The 17,019-nt window shown below is 44.8% G+C and overlaps 1 protein-coding gene across 2 annotated transcripts in view; it reads left to right on the plus strand.

Annotated features, from left to right (window-relative positions):
- Positions 1 to 17,019, plus strand: part of LOC138301329 (carboxyl-terminal PDZ ligand of neuronal nitric oxide synthase protein-like) — a 465,684-nt gene that overhangs the window by 173,496 nt on the left and 275,169 nt on the right. For both annotated transcript variants that reach the window (XM_069241686.1, XM_069241685.1), the window contains exons 9-10: positions 6,594 to 6,759; positions 9,116 to 9,476. In XM_069241686.1, the coding sequence (XP_069097787.1) occupies positions 6,594 to 6,759; positions 9,116 to 9,476 (527 nt within the window). The remainder of the gene's footprint in view (positions 1 to 6,593; positions 6,760 to 9,115; positions 9,477 to 17,019) is intronic.

Below are 17,019 nucleotides of genomic sequence, written 5' to 3' on the forward strand. Positions count from 1 at the left end.
GCCACTAATGAATATGGACACCAGCATTTGTGAACCATGCCGTGGTGACCTGTCCTTGAAATATGCCCTTGGCGTTTATTTCTTTCATTAATCCTTTTTCAAATTGCACACACATTGATGGAGCCAGAGACAGGGGCGCATGGTAGAGTATGATTTGCCCAAGATCAAACAGTTAGGCAGAGCTGAAGACCCGAGATTAAGCAGTACTGCTTTGTTCAAAAAGTTGTTTTCTAGCATATTACATTTTGGTGAAAAGACTAGGAGAGTGGGAACTGTCCCCCTTCTCCAAGCAATATCCAGGCTAGTTTATGTTCAATTACCAAAAACGTACTAATAGATTTGAGATGGATTCTATATACTCCAAACCTAAGAAAAATGAGCGGTGAGGAAAAAGTTCAAAATGTGATTGCCCAAGAGCACACAATTTAGTCAAAATCGGGAGGCCGGGATCATAAGCCTTTTGGTTCCATAGTTTCCAAGTTGCCTACTTGTCCACAACTGCATTACAATGGTTCTGATGGATAGGCCAAATGGCCACCCTTCCCAAGAAAATACACTGTGCTCTCTGTTCAGCTCTAGAATTCAGCACTCATTTTCAGCAATATAGGTTAAGTTGTGACTAGATGTTAAGACTAGAAATGCTTTATGCCCACCCCCGAGATACCCACTTTGTTAGCAGTCCAATCAAAGTGTTTTTGTTAGTATTACTTGCTACCTCTATTGAGCAAAATCCAAAGCCCTACCTCTCCCAATATTTTCACAAAAAGACATAAGTAGTTTCACACTTTTTCCTGGGCCCTTGGCGGCACGTAGATATTGTTTACCATTGATGTTTCAGATATTAAAGACTATTTCATACATTTGGATGAGTTTTCATTGTGTAAATTTGTCTCTGCAAAGGAGCCAATAGTCAGCAGTCATGACTTACTTTAGGAGGTGATCAAATACATCAGGTCAATAATTGCACTCAATACCTGGCCTAGTTGAAGTTTTAAAAGTTCCTACCTTAATTCAGAGGAAGAGTTTGGGGATGAAGCCCTAAAAAAATGTGCTTTGCGGCTCATAGTCCTCCCGCTCCTCAATAAACACCTCAGCGCGCACAAATTATCTACATACAAGCAAAGTGTCCTGCAAAGTGATAATGGGAAGTTGGACCCCCTTATGACAAGCAGGAAAGTAGAAATGTCTCCTGCCTCTTTTTCTCAGCATGAACCTCTAGCATCTCGTATGCTGCTGGTTTCAGCAACCACCACCCATGCCTCTGACTCACCCCTGATGTTATCCTCCAAAGCTCACAATAGGTCTTCATAGGTCATAAGTCGGGTTCTGTTGTTAAAAGTGGGAGCCACGCCTAATTAATACGGTACATAACTGGAAATGCTTTCCTTTGAAATTTGCCTTGCAGCGCCATGAGACCTTCCGGGTGATAAACCACGCTATAGAAATACTGATTGATTGATTGATTGAATGTTCTCTCTACCGCAGCCCAGCCTCTGAACTTGCTATTTGTTGATGTATTTTGCACAAAACTTGAGAAAGCTTTTCAACATGTTTCTGAATCATTTGCCACTTCATTTAACCGAGAAACAGGAAGTACAGACCACAGGGAGAAAGCGGAAGGACCGCCCACAAGCACAGGCCACACGTGGAAAGCGTGCACACACATTCAGCTACAAAGGAGTGGTCGAAAGCAGTACGCATGTGTAGCCTTACATTCACTTCTCACCTCTGAAGTGGGCAGAGGGCTGAATAAAATTGCACTTGGGTGTGGTGGTGTGGCGGGTTTGGGGATGGGGGGAGTATTAAGTGGAGTTTTATCAGAATACGATAAAACGCAGCATGGGTATGAGTGAAGAGAGACAACAGACAGGGTCACAAAGAGGGCATACAGAGATATAAGACGGGGATAAGATATTAGTTGCGCACATTATCTGTTTTAGGCCAGAGTTTCTATTCGATGTTTACACACATTTGTTGTTTGTGTGTTTTTTCCATTAATTTCCTGACACACGGATGAATCGAGTGTGTAGCTGCAGGGACATTTATTTATTCCTTTTAGATTTTGTTCCCCCCCACCCCCTGAAAATCTGTAACGTAACAAAATCACGACAGGTCGTTGTTTCTGTGATCATTGTGTTTACTTTTCTCAATCACCGTTTAATCCGCCACTAGGTGGCGCTCAGGGCCCATGACATAACTGTATTTGATGTCTCAGAAGGCAGGTGACAATTTCGAAAAACTCCGATATTGAATTAAGTCTGTCTAGTTTATGTAATCCTTTTGTTCGCACAGAACTAATGTAAAATGGGAGAGTCTTTATTTAAAGAAATTAAAGATATCTGGAAACCTAATTTGATGTATCCATGAAATGTCTGAAAACAGAGTAAATTATAATTTTCAATATCACAAGACAATCCGAAGGAGTAATTTGCAACATAAAAACTCAGCTTCTTAAAGTGAAATAAGCGACATCGGTTGCAACGACTATGGCGCTCTCATTTTGAACTAATGTGTAATTTAGCAATATGTACTTTTTTTTGGTTTGCCCGTTCACGTGTAAGTTTTCATACTTTTTTCAGATTCGAGTTTATCGAGCGTGGAAATGGGTTTCTTATAGCTACCGGCTGGCCCTGGTTGTGCCCTGTACTGAGTACCTGCACTTCTTTAGTTTAAAAGGGAAAGTGTCTGCACTTCTCAGCTCTGCTACAATACATTTAATAGGAGAATACCAGCACCTTTCAGATGCAAACAGGCACTCTGGATAGTGAGCACCAGCACTTCTACATTTCCATGTGAGGCACTTCCTAATGGAACTTAGGCACACTACCTTGACCTCTTTTCATATGACTGACGATCCTCTTCCGGACTCTGGCAGCCGTGAACTTTCAAAGGTTCCAGATCAGTCGTGGCTTGCGATTACAAGAAGGGGTGGGGCAGCGCACCCAGGGAGGGGTATAAATAAAAGGTCAATAAAAAAAATAAAAACACTTACCTCCTCCACTGCGTGCCGCTCCTCTGTCCCTCATCGCTGTTGCAGGCACAGGCTCCCAGCCTGCCCTGCAGCCAATCCTGATGCTGCTCAAAGCGCTCCCAGGCTGACTGGGAGCCTGTGCAGACTCTCTCAAGCCCGGCAACTGTGTTGAGAGAGCCTACAGTCTCGGGCCGGCCAAACACACATGCGCAGTGAGGGGGGAGTGCTGAGCTCTCACCCTCACTGCTCTTCACTGCCCTGGCCCCACCCCTTTAAAAGAAAAGGATAATAAACAAAGTATACTATCCTTTTCTTTTAAAGGTTTTGCAGCTGCCGGAGGGCGGGCAACGCTCCTCCGCCCTAATGTAGGAGACGACCCTGTTCTTGATACTAAATTTCAAAACATGTTTACTTCTTTGAATCTGGTGGCCTGTTTGCGTCATCAAGCTCAGCTTCATTTCAGTCTTTCTTCATAGTGTGACGCATCTGACTTCAGAAGAAGTGCATCACAAGGTCAGAGTCCATTTCACTAGTGTTTTTTACCATGTTACGAAATAGATCTTTTTTACTTCTACAGTTTAGGCAAAGCTGTCAATCAAAACTGGATTTTAATTGTTGATTTTTGAATTCCCTATTTCTTAGTGACTTCACTTCCCTGCTGCTAATCAGATTAAATAATTAAATAGAAATGGAAAGTGCGTAGCGTCCTGGGGGATGTTTGGGGAGTTACACCCCCCTAATAAATGTATTTTCTGGTAATTAGTTGGGTACAGGTGCTTTCGGTCGGGCTATGGTGTGGTGTCTGTCGGATTTCAGCAGGAATTTTCCCAAACACAGACAAAAATGGACTCTCACACTCTCTCTCCTTCTCCGTTTGGAAATCTTCAAAAATGTTGGTTACTTTACAAACTATTATGTTTCTCTCAGTTAGTACCCCTACCAATCCTCATCTGTCTTTCTTTCCACTGCTCCTTTACACCCTGTCATGTGTCCTTCTTGTCGTATAATATATTGTAACATCATATGCCAGCAAGATTGTTGGAAATCTCTCCCCACACCAAATCTTAGTGACTAAACTACGCACGCGCCTGTGAAATGGCAGCCGGTGCAAGACTCCGTTTCACGACAAATCACAAGCACGGTGCTGCCCTCCTCTTCTGCAAAAGCGATGTAACGATTTTCACGTATAGAGATTTCTAACAGTTGTGCAGTTCTGTAAAGGTAAGAACAGCTTGACGTGATCTAGTATAACACACCAATCAGTTTGACTTTTTAAGTCTAGTTACAGAGAACTTTAGCCATCTGAGAACCTTGTGTTGCAAATTCTTCTAAAAACTATAAGAAGCAAAGAGAGGGGTCCGCCCTATTCAGCCATTGGCTTTCATGTATTTCTTGTGGCTTACAATTCCTTGGATGTGCTGTCTATCAAGGCGATGTGTTTTCGCATTAGGTTTTGATAATGGGACAGCAAGTTGTCGTTTTGTTAGACTACACTTGCGGCATGGCATTCAGCTTGTAATTTAGACCTAGTATGTCATCCTAATTGTATTTACTTTGCTGACACAACAGCATTTTAATTGCGAATCTATGGCTTTTTTGCTGGGTCTCGCCTAGAGACTGCTTTAGCTGTCTGCTGTCGAAAAACTTATTGTGGGCAATATCTGTATTCACAGTGGGCTTTGGGTCATCCCATTGCTTATCAGTAGTTGACTTTCTTGTTTATTTTGTTGTCTTACCGCTTTTTTGATGTCTCTCCTTTTTCTTGCGTTGGTCCTTCCCCTGGAGAATAGCTCTTCACCATCCTTGTAAATAAACGTCCTGTATCCTTCCACTGCTTGCATTCAAGGAACAGCTATCTTCTTTTGCTTTTAGTAATCTGTGGGAAATACATGAAGTTTCTTGGTCTTCCCTTGCTCTGCGATGCACTGCTTCTCTGTTGCATCCCCATGATTTCTGTTTCTACTCCAGTCACCAACTTTTCTGTTGCTTCCAGCACCCCTAACTACTCAGTTTCTTTTTTATAACCCTCCATTTACTTTTCTCCTACACCCCACTTGCTTGTAGAGTTTTCCGGACCCTTGCAATTTTTTTTTTTTTTTTTTAACATTGTAGAAGAGCTAGGCAGCTGCAGTTTGCTCCTAGGCTGCCCCTTATGGAAAACGGGTTAAATTTTTTTTTTAAATTGCCACTCCGTGGAGGTCATCTACCATCCTGAAGTGGTAAATTTAAACAAAAAAATTGCCATAGATGCTTGGGCTGCCATAGCATGCTGTAGTACACGATTGCAGGTGTGACGACTCGTGCACACTTACACATCATCATGCTTTTTTTGTTGCCTTATGCTTTTGGGCATCTGCAATAACAATTTTTTGATGATGCTCAATATCATCAGCAAAACGTGTTGGCCAAGCCAATATCCAATAGGTCTACATTGGAAAAGCCAACATCTGGGAATTTATTTTGCTTTTACTAATGCTTGTTTAGGATATGCTGATTGGCTGTATTAGCCTGTCATTAAGGCACATTGTTATTCAGTAATCTCCCTGCTTCTTCTTTTGTTTGAATTTGCTTTTGTAGTAGCATGTAGGATTTATCCTATTTTTGTTCATATAGTGAAGACATTCATGTACATAGGCTTTCTTAAACATGCACCGTACGTACTGGCCCTTTGTCAATAGCATCAGTTATTCAATGTTTTCCTCTGTACGCCTTTTAAGTTCACCACTTACAATGCAAATTTCATCTGACTCCTTTTCACACACTTATTTGAGGGTACAGCCTGACTGCTACTGCAGCCAGGTCAGCAAATGGGCCCTACGCCTGGCTTCCATGGGGTTTTACCCTTAGGGTTTTAGCCTTTGCATCGTTATAGGACTTTCTTTCTAGGGCAACACATTTGTTTAACTATTACCAAATACTTCCCATAATGAAACACCAGTATTATTGGCATAGCTAGTGCTCATTTGCTGTTCCTTCTTTGGTATTTACTAAAAAGGAGTCTTTATAATTCTCTTTTCAACCACCTGTGTATGAGGAAGAAATGTTGCCCAATTGTTAATACTCCCATAGTTCTACTTCAGCAACCTTGACAACAGGAAAAGTGCACCAGAGTACAAGGTAGTCTGCAAGAGCACATCCCATCTTTGTGAAACATGAAGGATCCTTACTTAATGGCTGATACTTATCCAGGGTTTCAGTCACATTGACGTGGTTTGGGTAGCATGCGTCAGCGTATGCAGTCCTACGCGTTCAGCGCATTTCAACTCTAACAATACAACTCATCTACTCTCAACACAACCCATCTACTCTTCAAACAATGACAAGACCTGCAGTCTTGATTGCACCTCCTTCTTCTACCATGTTTACTCTTTATTCTCCAAGGACAGTACTTCATATTTTTCAGATCTGAGCACCAGGGTATATGTGCACCAGAGATGGTACTCGAGCGACAGACACATCTTTGTGTATCCTTCAGAGCTGACACCAATGTTCGCTGTAATGTGAAATGCTTAGAGTGAGCTCTGGCCAGAACCTTAGTGTTGCACAGAGATGCAAGTCCCCACCCAGATCATTTAGTTAAGTACTATATGTCCTAAAATATTGAATTATTTCCCACCTGCAGGTGCAGCTGCTGAAAGACCAGTTGGCTGCAGAAACGTCTGCGCGGATTGAGGCTCAGGCGCGCGTACGTCAGCTGCTGCTGACCAACCGAGACTTGTTGCAGCACATTTCCGTACTTGTGAAGCAGCTGAAAGAGATGGAAATTAAAGCAGAGCTCAAGCAGGCAGGTAAGGCTAAGCTCAGCCTAGTGCGACCACAAGACAGGAACTTAAAATGTGTAGAGAATGAGGGCTGTAGAGAGTAATGCACTGGAATCCCAGAGCACTAGAAGATGATATGGTTTATTCCAACCCAGTCAAGTAACCCTACCCTCACTTATTCACTAAGGGCCAGATGTAGCAAAGGGTTTTACCCATTCTGTGTCTATGGGAAAATGTGTTTGTACATATGGCCCTTAATTCCTATGTTATCACTGTAAGGCCCTCACATGGCAAAGGGAAGGTACAAATCAGTGTAAGTACAATAATACATTGTAGGAAATGCTGTAAGTTAAGTAACTGGGACAAAAGCACTGTTCAAAGAAAGGTTGGGTTTCATGCCTTCATGGAACGGTAGAAAATTAGGTTCTGTTGGAGATGTAATGGAAGTGAGTTCCAAGGAGTGTAGTAATTATTCCCCCCCCCCCCCCCCAAACATTTCAGCTTTGTTGTGGTTGCTGATAGACTATGTTTGGATGGCCTGTGGCCACGCAGTGCATAGTAAAACATTTAGGGAGGTGATGAGTTGTTTTGGGCTTTGAGAACCAAGCAAAGGTTTTACATTCATTTTTGTGTTTGGCAGGAGGCCGAGGAGGGATTTTAGAGTTGGGGGTGATGTGACGAAATTCGTCGGATCGTAGTCGACGCAGGCAGTGTAGTTTTGAGCTCCTTGTAATTTGCTGAAGTCGCGGACTCCCTGCCAGTAGTCAATATAACTTAGGGCAACAGCTATGCTGAAGGAAGTTTGCTCGTGAATTTTAGCTCTAGGAGAATCCCATTTAGGCAGCAAAGTTGGACTACGATTATTTTTGCAGCTTCTCTTTGAAGGAAGTTCTGCTCAAAATAGATCCAGGAATCATTTTGTTGCCCATTGAACTACTTTGCTTTATCAATAAACATAACTATACTTACCACAACTCACTCAGTCTGCAGAGACCATGTTTTGGAAAATACATAAGCACCTAATGTGAATTTATGGCTACATATTTGGAAAAAAACATAGGGATTACAAATTTAGAGACCATGTCTACCTAAGACTGTTTATGATAAATTTCCCAGTTGAATGGGGTAAACCAAATATTTAAATCATGGTCAATATTTGTTAAAAAAATTGTACTCACTAATTGTTTCCCCCTCAAGATTTAATATAAGTATTCAAGTGACCATATGGTTCAGTTTCATTCCTTCCATATCTATGGAGAGGATCTAAGCATTCTGTCCAATGCATAGGCTCACAGGACATTTTCACCCTCTACTTTGTTCAGGGATTGTCTTATTCTAAGAGCCTGATCACTATAGGGCCACAACAACTGGTTCAAATTGCACGCCAGTTCATTTGTGTCTGTACAGTGACAGACACATTAAGGGGATGCAGAGTTTGCATTCAATTAGAATGTGGACACCCTTGGAATGGGGAATAAAATGTTAGTAGTGCATGTTATTCCCCATTCCAAGGTGTGCATACAGCACATTTAGGCAGGCTGGTCCTCTAGTTAGGGCCTACTTTTACGTGACACTATTCGATTGAGCAAACATCTCTAATTTGCTCCCAAATTAAAATTCGTTTTTGGGCGCAAATGTTGAATTGCCCCAACATAGGACTAGCAGCCCTATTGTGATCCGAACCAAACTGTAACTCCAACACATTTGTATTTTCAGGTCTCCACTACTCATTCCCCCACTGAGGCATTCTTTAACAAACATGTATTTTGTCCCACAGGGGATAAAGTGACTTTTTAAATTTGCTGGGGAGCTGTCCTGAATTTGCTAGCATCCAAACCCTCTTCCAAGCCGTTTCCCATCTGAGAGCAGCAAGGCAACACCACAGCATCATTCTCCCACATTGCTTCTACATCAAAAGATGGGTACCAATCCTGCATTAAGCATTTGTTACGTCCCCTGCCTTGCTCCCACATACGTATGACATGGTCAGCTGTAAATTTCTGGGTCAGTGTTCTCCTACAAGCTTTGGAAGAAGGGGCTGTAGGCATGCCTTGATAGCAGTCATCTCAAAGGCATTGCCACCAAGTCTCAAGCTCAGTTTTTTACATCCAGGACGACTGTGAAAATAAAGATTGTCAGGATGTCCAGTAGGAAAATAGTATAGTTTGTTAAATAAAAACAAACATCTTGTGAGTCCCCCTTTAAAAATATGAAAGGGTGCACTGCAGTGCCTTATTGGTTCCAGAAAATTTAATTGGATTAAATTGTCCATCAGAATCCCTCATGTGTTACGAGTCTGTGAACTTGCATTTTGATCTATGCTGCACTTGATCAATTGCCATTTAATTCATTCTTACTTCCTGTTTTATTTCCTTTTTCTCAGATGACAAGAAGTGTTCCCAGAATGTCACCATTGCCCAGTCAATCTCGCTGAACCTGAAGAACCTTTACAGCCTGGACTTGAAGCTCCCAACTACTTCCACTCCTGCAAGCCTCCCGAACAGCTCACATAATGCTGGCTCACTGAGGGGAGACCGCATCGGCGAGTCGTACCAGAATCTCATGAACCTGGACAAAGGCAATAACCGAGCTAGTGCCAAGGATGACTGCCATACCTGGCCATCCACAGAGAGGCAAAATGGCTATGTCCGAAAGGTGGAGGGCTCGGAAGTCTCTGAACATATCACAAGCAATGGAAGTGGGCCACCAAAGGTGGACGACCTAAGCCCTTCTGCTGAAGAAAGGTAGGAAACTGTCCCATTCTTTTGTACAAGTTTCTGGCTTTGCTGTGGTCACTTTATTAAAACGAGTAACCCTTTGTGATGTAGACTTGCTGTTGTAGTAGCTGCACTGAGCAGTCTAGATTTTGAGATTTCACATTCCTGTTAAGTTGACAGTGACAATTTATGCCAAAAAGTTTGGTTGATGCCAGGCTCAGCTTTAGTACTGGTGGCGCCGGGTGCAACTATCTTTTTTGGTACCACCCACCTCCCGCCCCATGACTCTTCCTTCAATTCCCTCACTATCAACCCAACAAAAGTGCCTCTCATTTCTCCATAGCCCGCTCTCACATACATTTCATTTGTTTTAATGCACTGGTAAAGGCTGGCTTTACTAATCCACTCAGCTATCCACATAAAATACAGATCTGTTCTTTGCAGCAGGCATATTAACCCTCTGCGCTACTTTATGATGAGTTAAAACTGCCATAGACAAAACTCTGACCTCTCTCTCTCTTTCTCTCTCTCTCTCTCTGTCTATAGCAGGAACATTAATCACCCCCTTTCAGGTCAATGCCCAGCGCAGCCGCACTGGTTACAATGCCCAAAAGTCGGCCTTGCTTGAAGCCCTAGAATATCAATGTTTGATGCTGTTTCCCAACATTGGCTCCTTAATAGCCTCCAATTTGCAACTGAGGGACTCCCAGAAGGGCAAAAAATTGAAAGTACAGGAAGTGAATTGGGCTCTTTTGCTTTCTTCCACTGCTGTTCACATCTGAAAGAGACTTCTAGTTGCAGATTCCTTACCGTAGAACTTCCCCCAGGCGTCAGACTGGATCCGGAGATTTTTCTTCGAGCAGTACCCTTGCGCGCTGTCAGGTGGTGTTGGTCAACTCTGCAATTATCGTAGGTGTCGCCGTGATGACATCACTGTCATACTTAAGCGCCACTTCGGCGTGCCGAGTTCTTTTCTTTCAATGCCATGCGCAGATCCGGGGAAGAGCAAATCTGGTCAATTTTTTTACCAACTTTGACCTTTTTGTCAGATTTTTTGACTTTTTGGTGCATCGAGGCATGTCTCATAAGACCAGCCTCAAGCCTTGCGACAACTGTCACTGCATGATGCCAGTGACGGACCTGCACCTGGTATGTTTGTGGTGTCTAGAGTGTGACCACAAACCGAAGTCATGCTCTGTATGCTGGGCCATGAACTCGAAGGCTTTGAGGGAGTGGTCGCTTAAGCTTATGATGACCCGGCACTTGACTCTGCATCGCTCCCAGTCTCGAGACTTGTTGTCCCATTAAAAATCGCAGACACATTCGGGCCATAGGAAGAAGAAGTCGAAGAAGGCTAAACGTTCTTCATCTTAACCCCGTCCGTCAGCCAATGCGATGCAGGACAAGCATCGACACTCGAGGCCTCCGCCCACGCTCAATTGGGCCCGTAATCAACGGTGACCCAATCCCCGATGACCCAGAGCTGGAACAGCGTCAATTGACGCCGCTTCCAACTTCGACGGGGTTTACTCACCCCAGTTTGGATTCGGACCCTTGTTATTATGGGTACAAATATGAGGAAGGATTGGAGGGGTCATTGCACCCTTTAGAATACCAGTTAGAAAACCCTAGCTTGGACTGGGCACAGTTGGGCGATGCTTGTGGTCAGGATACTTCTCCAGACACTGACATGCATTCTCATCTTACCGTGGCTATGGCGGGGGTGTCTTACTCCATGGTGGTCAGTAGGGGGTCTGTGGTCCTTGGCCTTGAACTTCCCTCTGTGGCAGTCAGGACTAACCTCCTGACAGAGAGGCTTCAGCCTGGGGCTTCTACTTCAGAGCCTCTACCCCCATTTAATGAAGCTGTCACTGATGTCCTTCTGGGTACTTGGTCCAGACCCAGCACAGGGGCTTCTGTGAATAGGACAATCACCGCTGCCTTTGGCCTACCCCAAACAACTCTAAGTTCCTCTCCAACACCCTACGCCTGAGAGCCTTGTCATCCAGGCTTTCTCGTCCTATGGCACATTCCCATCTGCACCCCCGGATAGGGAATTAAAGAGACTGGACCAAATTGGGAAGATCATCTTTTCTTCCTCCAGTCTGGCATTGCGGTCCGTGAACTGTGGGTTAAGGTCGCGCATGTATTGCCGAAAGTCCCGGAGGAGGCCCAGGCCATCATCTCCCAAGCCGTTGCTGATGGGAGGGATGCAGGTAAGTTCACAATTCATTGTGGGCTGGACACAACCGACTCAGTGGGCAGATCGGTTGCGTCGACGGTGGCCTTGAGGTGCCACTCCTTGTTGAGGAGGTCTGGTTTCTAGGGGAATTCCAACAGTCTCTCATGGACATGCCCTTCGATTGCACCCGTCTCTTCGGAGACAAAGCGGACTCAGACCTCAAGAGGTTCAAGGAATCCCGGGCTGTGGTTCGGTCCCATGGCCTAGTGACTGCCCCTTGCCCACAACAGTCCACTTTTTGCCCCTTTTTTTTTCCCTGTCACGTCCTTATCCTGCCAGCCACAGAGCCGCACATGCTTCCCAGCCAATGCGCGGCTGTGGATGCAGACTCCGAAGGGCCCGTGGGACAGGGAACCAAAGGTCCGCCCAGTCCTCCCAGTCCTCCCACACCCCTGCAACAGCCTCCAAGCCTTCCTAGCCTGTCTCCACATCTCATACCAGTTGGAGGCAGGATTCGCCATCACCTGCCCCACTGGGAATCCATCACGATGGACAGGTGGGTTTTGCAGATCGTTTGAAGGGGCTACTCCCTCCCCTTCGAGGCTACCCCTGTGGCCATGCCGCCATCCTACGACAGCTTGCTGGAGGATCATTTGGCACTTCTCTGTGAGGAAGTCACGGCTCTCTTGGCCAAGGGTGCCATAGGGAGGGTCCCAGTGCAAGAAATAGGTTGTGGTTGTTATTGCCGCTACTTTCTGGTGCCCGAAAAAGGACAAGGGCTTACATCCTATCCTAGTTCTTCGGGCCCTCAGTCTCTTCCTCAAAAAGGAGAAGTTCAAAATGCACTCTCTGGTTCAAGTCCTGTCTGCCCTGGACCCAGGAGAATGGATGGTAGTGTTGGACTTGCAGGACACATACTTCCATATACCTGTCTTGTCTGCCCACAGGCGCTGCATGCGATTTGTGGTAGTTTACAAGCACTTTCAATTTACTTTGCTCCCCTTGGCCTTACCAGTGACCCTCGGGTGTTCACGAAAGTGTTGGCGGTGGTTGCAGCTCATTTGCGCAGGTTAGGAGTTTGTTTTCCCCTACCTCGATGACTGGCTGTTGAAGGTGAACACACCCCAGAAAGTCTTCTTCCACCTTCAGACTATGGGGAACCTTCTGCATTCACTGGGGTTCACTATAAACATGCCGAAGTCACACCTCACTCCTTCTCAGATGCTCCCTTTAACCGGGGTTGTTCTGGACACAGTGCAGTTTCTGGCCTATCCTCCTGAAAAGTGAGTCCAGGATATTCAGGCTAAGATTCCGACGTTTCAGCCTCTATCCTGGATTTCGATGAGAATGACTCTGAGGCTGCTGGCCTTCATGGCCTCTTGCATCATGCTGGTGACACATGCCAGATGGCAAATGCGGGCTCTGCAGTGGGTCCTGAAATTCCAATGGGCCCAGCATCAGGGGAATCTCTCCGACATGGTTCAGATCTCAGAGGTAAGTGCAAAAGACCTGCAGTGGTGGCTTTCGATTCGCAAATGGGTCAGCAGCAGGTCCCTCTTCTTTCCCCAACCAGATATCACAATAGTGACAAATGTATCACTCCTGGGATTAGGCGGCCATGTGGGAGAGGAGGAGATCAGGGGTCTCTGGTCTCCAGCAGAATCTGAACTTCACATCAATCTTTTGAAGCTCCGGGCGATCAGGCTTGCAGTGAAAGCATTCCTTCCCTCTCTAAAAAGGAAAGTGGTGCAGGTGTTCACAGACATCACTACCACCATGTGGTACTGCAACAAGCAGGGCAGAGTGGGATTGTGGAGCCTTTGTCAAGAGGCTCTACGCCTCTGGACATGGCTGGAACATCAGGACATTATCCTGGTGGTTCAAAATCTGGCGGGCTTGCTGAACAACAGAGGAGACTAACTCAGCCATCGATGCATAGTCGATCACAAATGGCGTCTCCATCCAGAGGTGACGCAAGGTCCCATTCCGCAGTGGGGAGAGCCTTGGTTAGATCTGTTTACCTCCACAGAGAATGCGAAATGTCAGTTGCTTTGCATGTTGGAGTTTCCAAGGTGGCACTCGCTCAGCGATGATTTTCGCCTTGAGTGGTACTCAGGCCTCCTTCCCTTCCCACCAAAAACACTTCTGTCTAGATTTCTGAAGAAGATCAAGAACGACTGGGTCCAATCCGTGTGGCTTCGGACTGTGCACAAAGAGACTGGTATTCAGTGCTACTGACATGGCTATTGATCCTCCGATCAAACTGCCCCTTCGGGAGGATTTTTTGTTGCAGCAGCAGGGGACAGTTCTCCACCGGAACCTGTCCAGTCTCCGCCTTCTTGTATGTTGATTGAGCGGCAACAGTTGACCGCTTTCGACCTTCTGCCTGAAGTCTGTGATATTATCTTGGCAGCCAGGCATCCCTCCACTAAAACGGTATACGCCGGTCATTGGCATACATTTGTGGCATGGTGTACCAACAAGTCTGTTGACCCTGTTTCTGCACCTCTCTCTGAGGTTCTCTTGTTCATCCTTTCTTTGGCCCAGCAGGTCTCTGCTTTGAGCACCCTTAAAGGTTATTTATCGGCCATCTCTGCCTTTCTCAGATTTCTAGACCAACATTCAAATCTCCTATTGTTGGAAGGTTCCTTAAGAGACTTACTCATTTGTTTCCTCCAACCCCGTTCATTTTGTCCCAATGAGACTTCAACCTGGTCCAGACTTAGCTCATGTGTGCCCCTTTTGAGCCAATGCACAATTGTCCCTTGCGGCTCTTAACCATCAAGACTGTTTTTCTTATTGCCATCACCTCTGCTTGCAGAGTGAGTAAGCTTCACGCTCTTTCTTCCAAACCACCTTTTTTGCCTGTCCACCCTGACAAAGTGGTGCTTCGTACAAGGGCCTCCTTCCTACCTAAGGTTGATACCCCTTTTCACGTAGGCCAATCTATCACCTTGCCTACTTTTTACTCACCCCCACATCCCTTACATGAAGAGGAGAGACTCCACTGTCTGGATCCAAAAAGAGCATTTGCTTTCGACCTCAATTGTAGTAAAGATTTCCAGGTGGACGGTCAACTCTTTGTTGGAAATGTAGGTGTGAAGAAAGGGAAGGCGGTGCAGAAGTGTACCATCTCATGATGGGTATTACTCTGCATCAAAATGTGCTATGGTCTAGCAAGCTCAACCAGAGTGACTGCTGCTACCATAGTGTTAGCACGCGAGTTCCTGTCCTGGATATCTTCCAGGCAGCAACGTGGGCATCTCTGCGCACGTTCCTGAAACATTACTGCCTGGAAAGTCGGGTCCGCAGGGATGGCTACTTTGGTTGTTCGGTCTTCCAGGACATTTTTAGTATGATTTTGGTTTGCAGCACACCACCTACGATAGTATTGCTTAATCTATTCCAAGGTAAGGAATCTGCAACTAGAAGTCTCTATCAGATGAACAAGTTATTTGTTTTCATTACCGAAGTTAAGTAACTTGTTCTTGACGACCCCTACGACAATTGATACCCATGAATGGCAGATTAATGCCATGGGCACTAAAGGGCAAGCCGGTGGTAGTAGCTGCTATTATTAAATTCATTTTATGAAGTGGAATACTTAAATATTAATGCAATAAGTCATGTGAATTCCTGTTTGACGGTACCTTCTCTTTCAGTTCCTGGGGTTTTATTTCAGAAGAGAGGGGATTGCATAAGTATGCATCTCAGCAGTTTTTTTTGCCCATGTATGAATTCTACCAGCGCCAACATGTTAATAATTCTGCGTAAGCGCAGTAAGCTATTGTTCAGTTACTAAAAAAGTCACCCAGTCATTTATTTTACAAAACAGTTTCTTGCTGGAGTTATAATACACCAGTGTGAGGTTTGTTTTATTGAGAATCCCTAATTTAAATTTGTGATAGTGCTCATGAGAATGGTGAGATTTGACCAACTTTTATCAAGAGTCTTGTGCAGCACTTATTGCAAATATGTTTTCATTGGTATTCTATGATTCAAGCGTTCTGAGGGTACACCTTCATGCATATTTGTTCTCAGGTAATAGTACACAGACTTGCTTACTTACCTCCCGTTATGCCAGCTGGCATGAACTGCAGCACTTAGGACCTCCACATACTTCTGTCTTTGGCAAGGTTCTGTATGGTGCACCAGCTGTGGTTCAGGACATTCATTCTTGTTTCTACCGTTCGCCTCTAGGTGTTCTTTGGCCTACCTCTCTTCTGTTTGTCTTCTGGGGTCCAGTGGAGAGCTGTTCATGTGATGAATTTTTCGTATCTTCTAGTGATGTGTCCTATTCGTCTCATATTGTTCTCATTATGATGGTGTCCATGCTCTCTTGCTTGCATATTGGAAGCAGTTCCTGGTAGGAGATGGTTTGAGGCCATAAAACATACAAGATTTCTCTCGGGGTACTGGTAAGGAAGGCTGAGAGTTTGGTGATGTTGATTTTTGTCATCGACCAGCTTTCTGATCCAGAAAAGAGTGTGGACAGAATGCAGCTCTGGTAAAGTCTCACCTTGGAGTTGGTGCTGTACTGAGATGACGGAGCCCAAACTAGGACACAGACATCCAATAGAAAATGTTGACAGACAAACCCTGTTCTTTTCTGTGGAACAGTCCTATTCTTGTTTTGTAGCCAGAACTGGTCCTTTCTGTCCCTGTTTTTCTCTGTGTTCTTTTTATTCATGAGGCGAAACTCGTTGGGTTGGCTGTATTTACAAATTCCAAGATGGTATAAGAACCACTGAGCCTTTCTTTAGCCGTCACGCGATGATATTTCTTATTGTTATCTCTTTGATGAATGCCTGACACAGTTTGCAAATGTTTAAAGAACTACTGAAGAAAACTACGCCAAACAACAAAAAAAGAGTTTGATGCACTTTTTACATCTGTAGCCTAGATGACAGACATCGACCACAGTCGAAGCCCAAACATTCCAGATGCCCAAATAATAACTATCTAGTGGAGCATACAGGGTAGGTGGTTTTTCCATAAAATGTTTAGGTGTCAGTGATGCTGCTGCTGCTCAGGTTAAATCAGCTACAATGGATCAGCTATTGTGGCCATATCTTTGCCCAGCCACTCACATCCCTACCCAAAGCTTTTTATATAACCAGGAGTGGCATGCATTTAAAATAATGTTTTGGGAGTAGGTACTTAAGATCGAGCGGGTCAGTGGGGTCTGCCAAATTTGTGCCTTGGGGCAGGTTCTAATCTTTAACTGCCTGAGTACAAATATCCCTGGAACGCTGGACATATCTAGCCAACCACAATGATCACCTAGTTGCTGGAAAACTGCAAGCTTCCTGAAGAGGGTGGCAAATGAAATGCATGACCAGAGGCCAATAGCAACTCTTAAATGTAAGTATGAGGAATGCTGCAGTG

Source organism: Pleurodeles waltl, chromosome 6 (genome assembly GCF_031143425.1).
Source record: "Pleurodeles waltl isolate 20211129_DDA chromosome 6, aPleWal1.hap1.20221129, whole genome shotgun sequence".
NCBI classification, from domain to species: Eukaryota; Metazoa; Chordata; class Amphibia; order Caudata; family Salamandridae; genus Pleurodeles; species Pleurodeles waltl.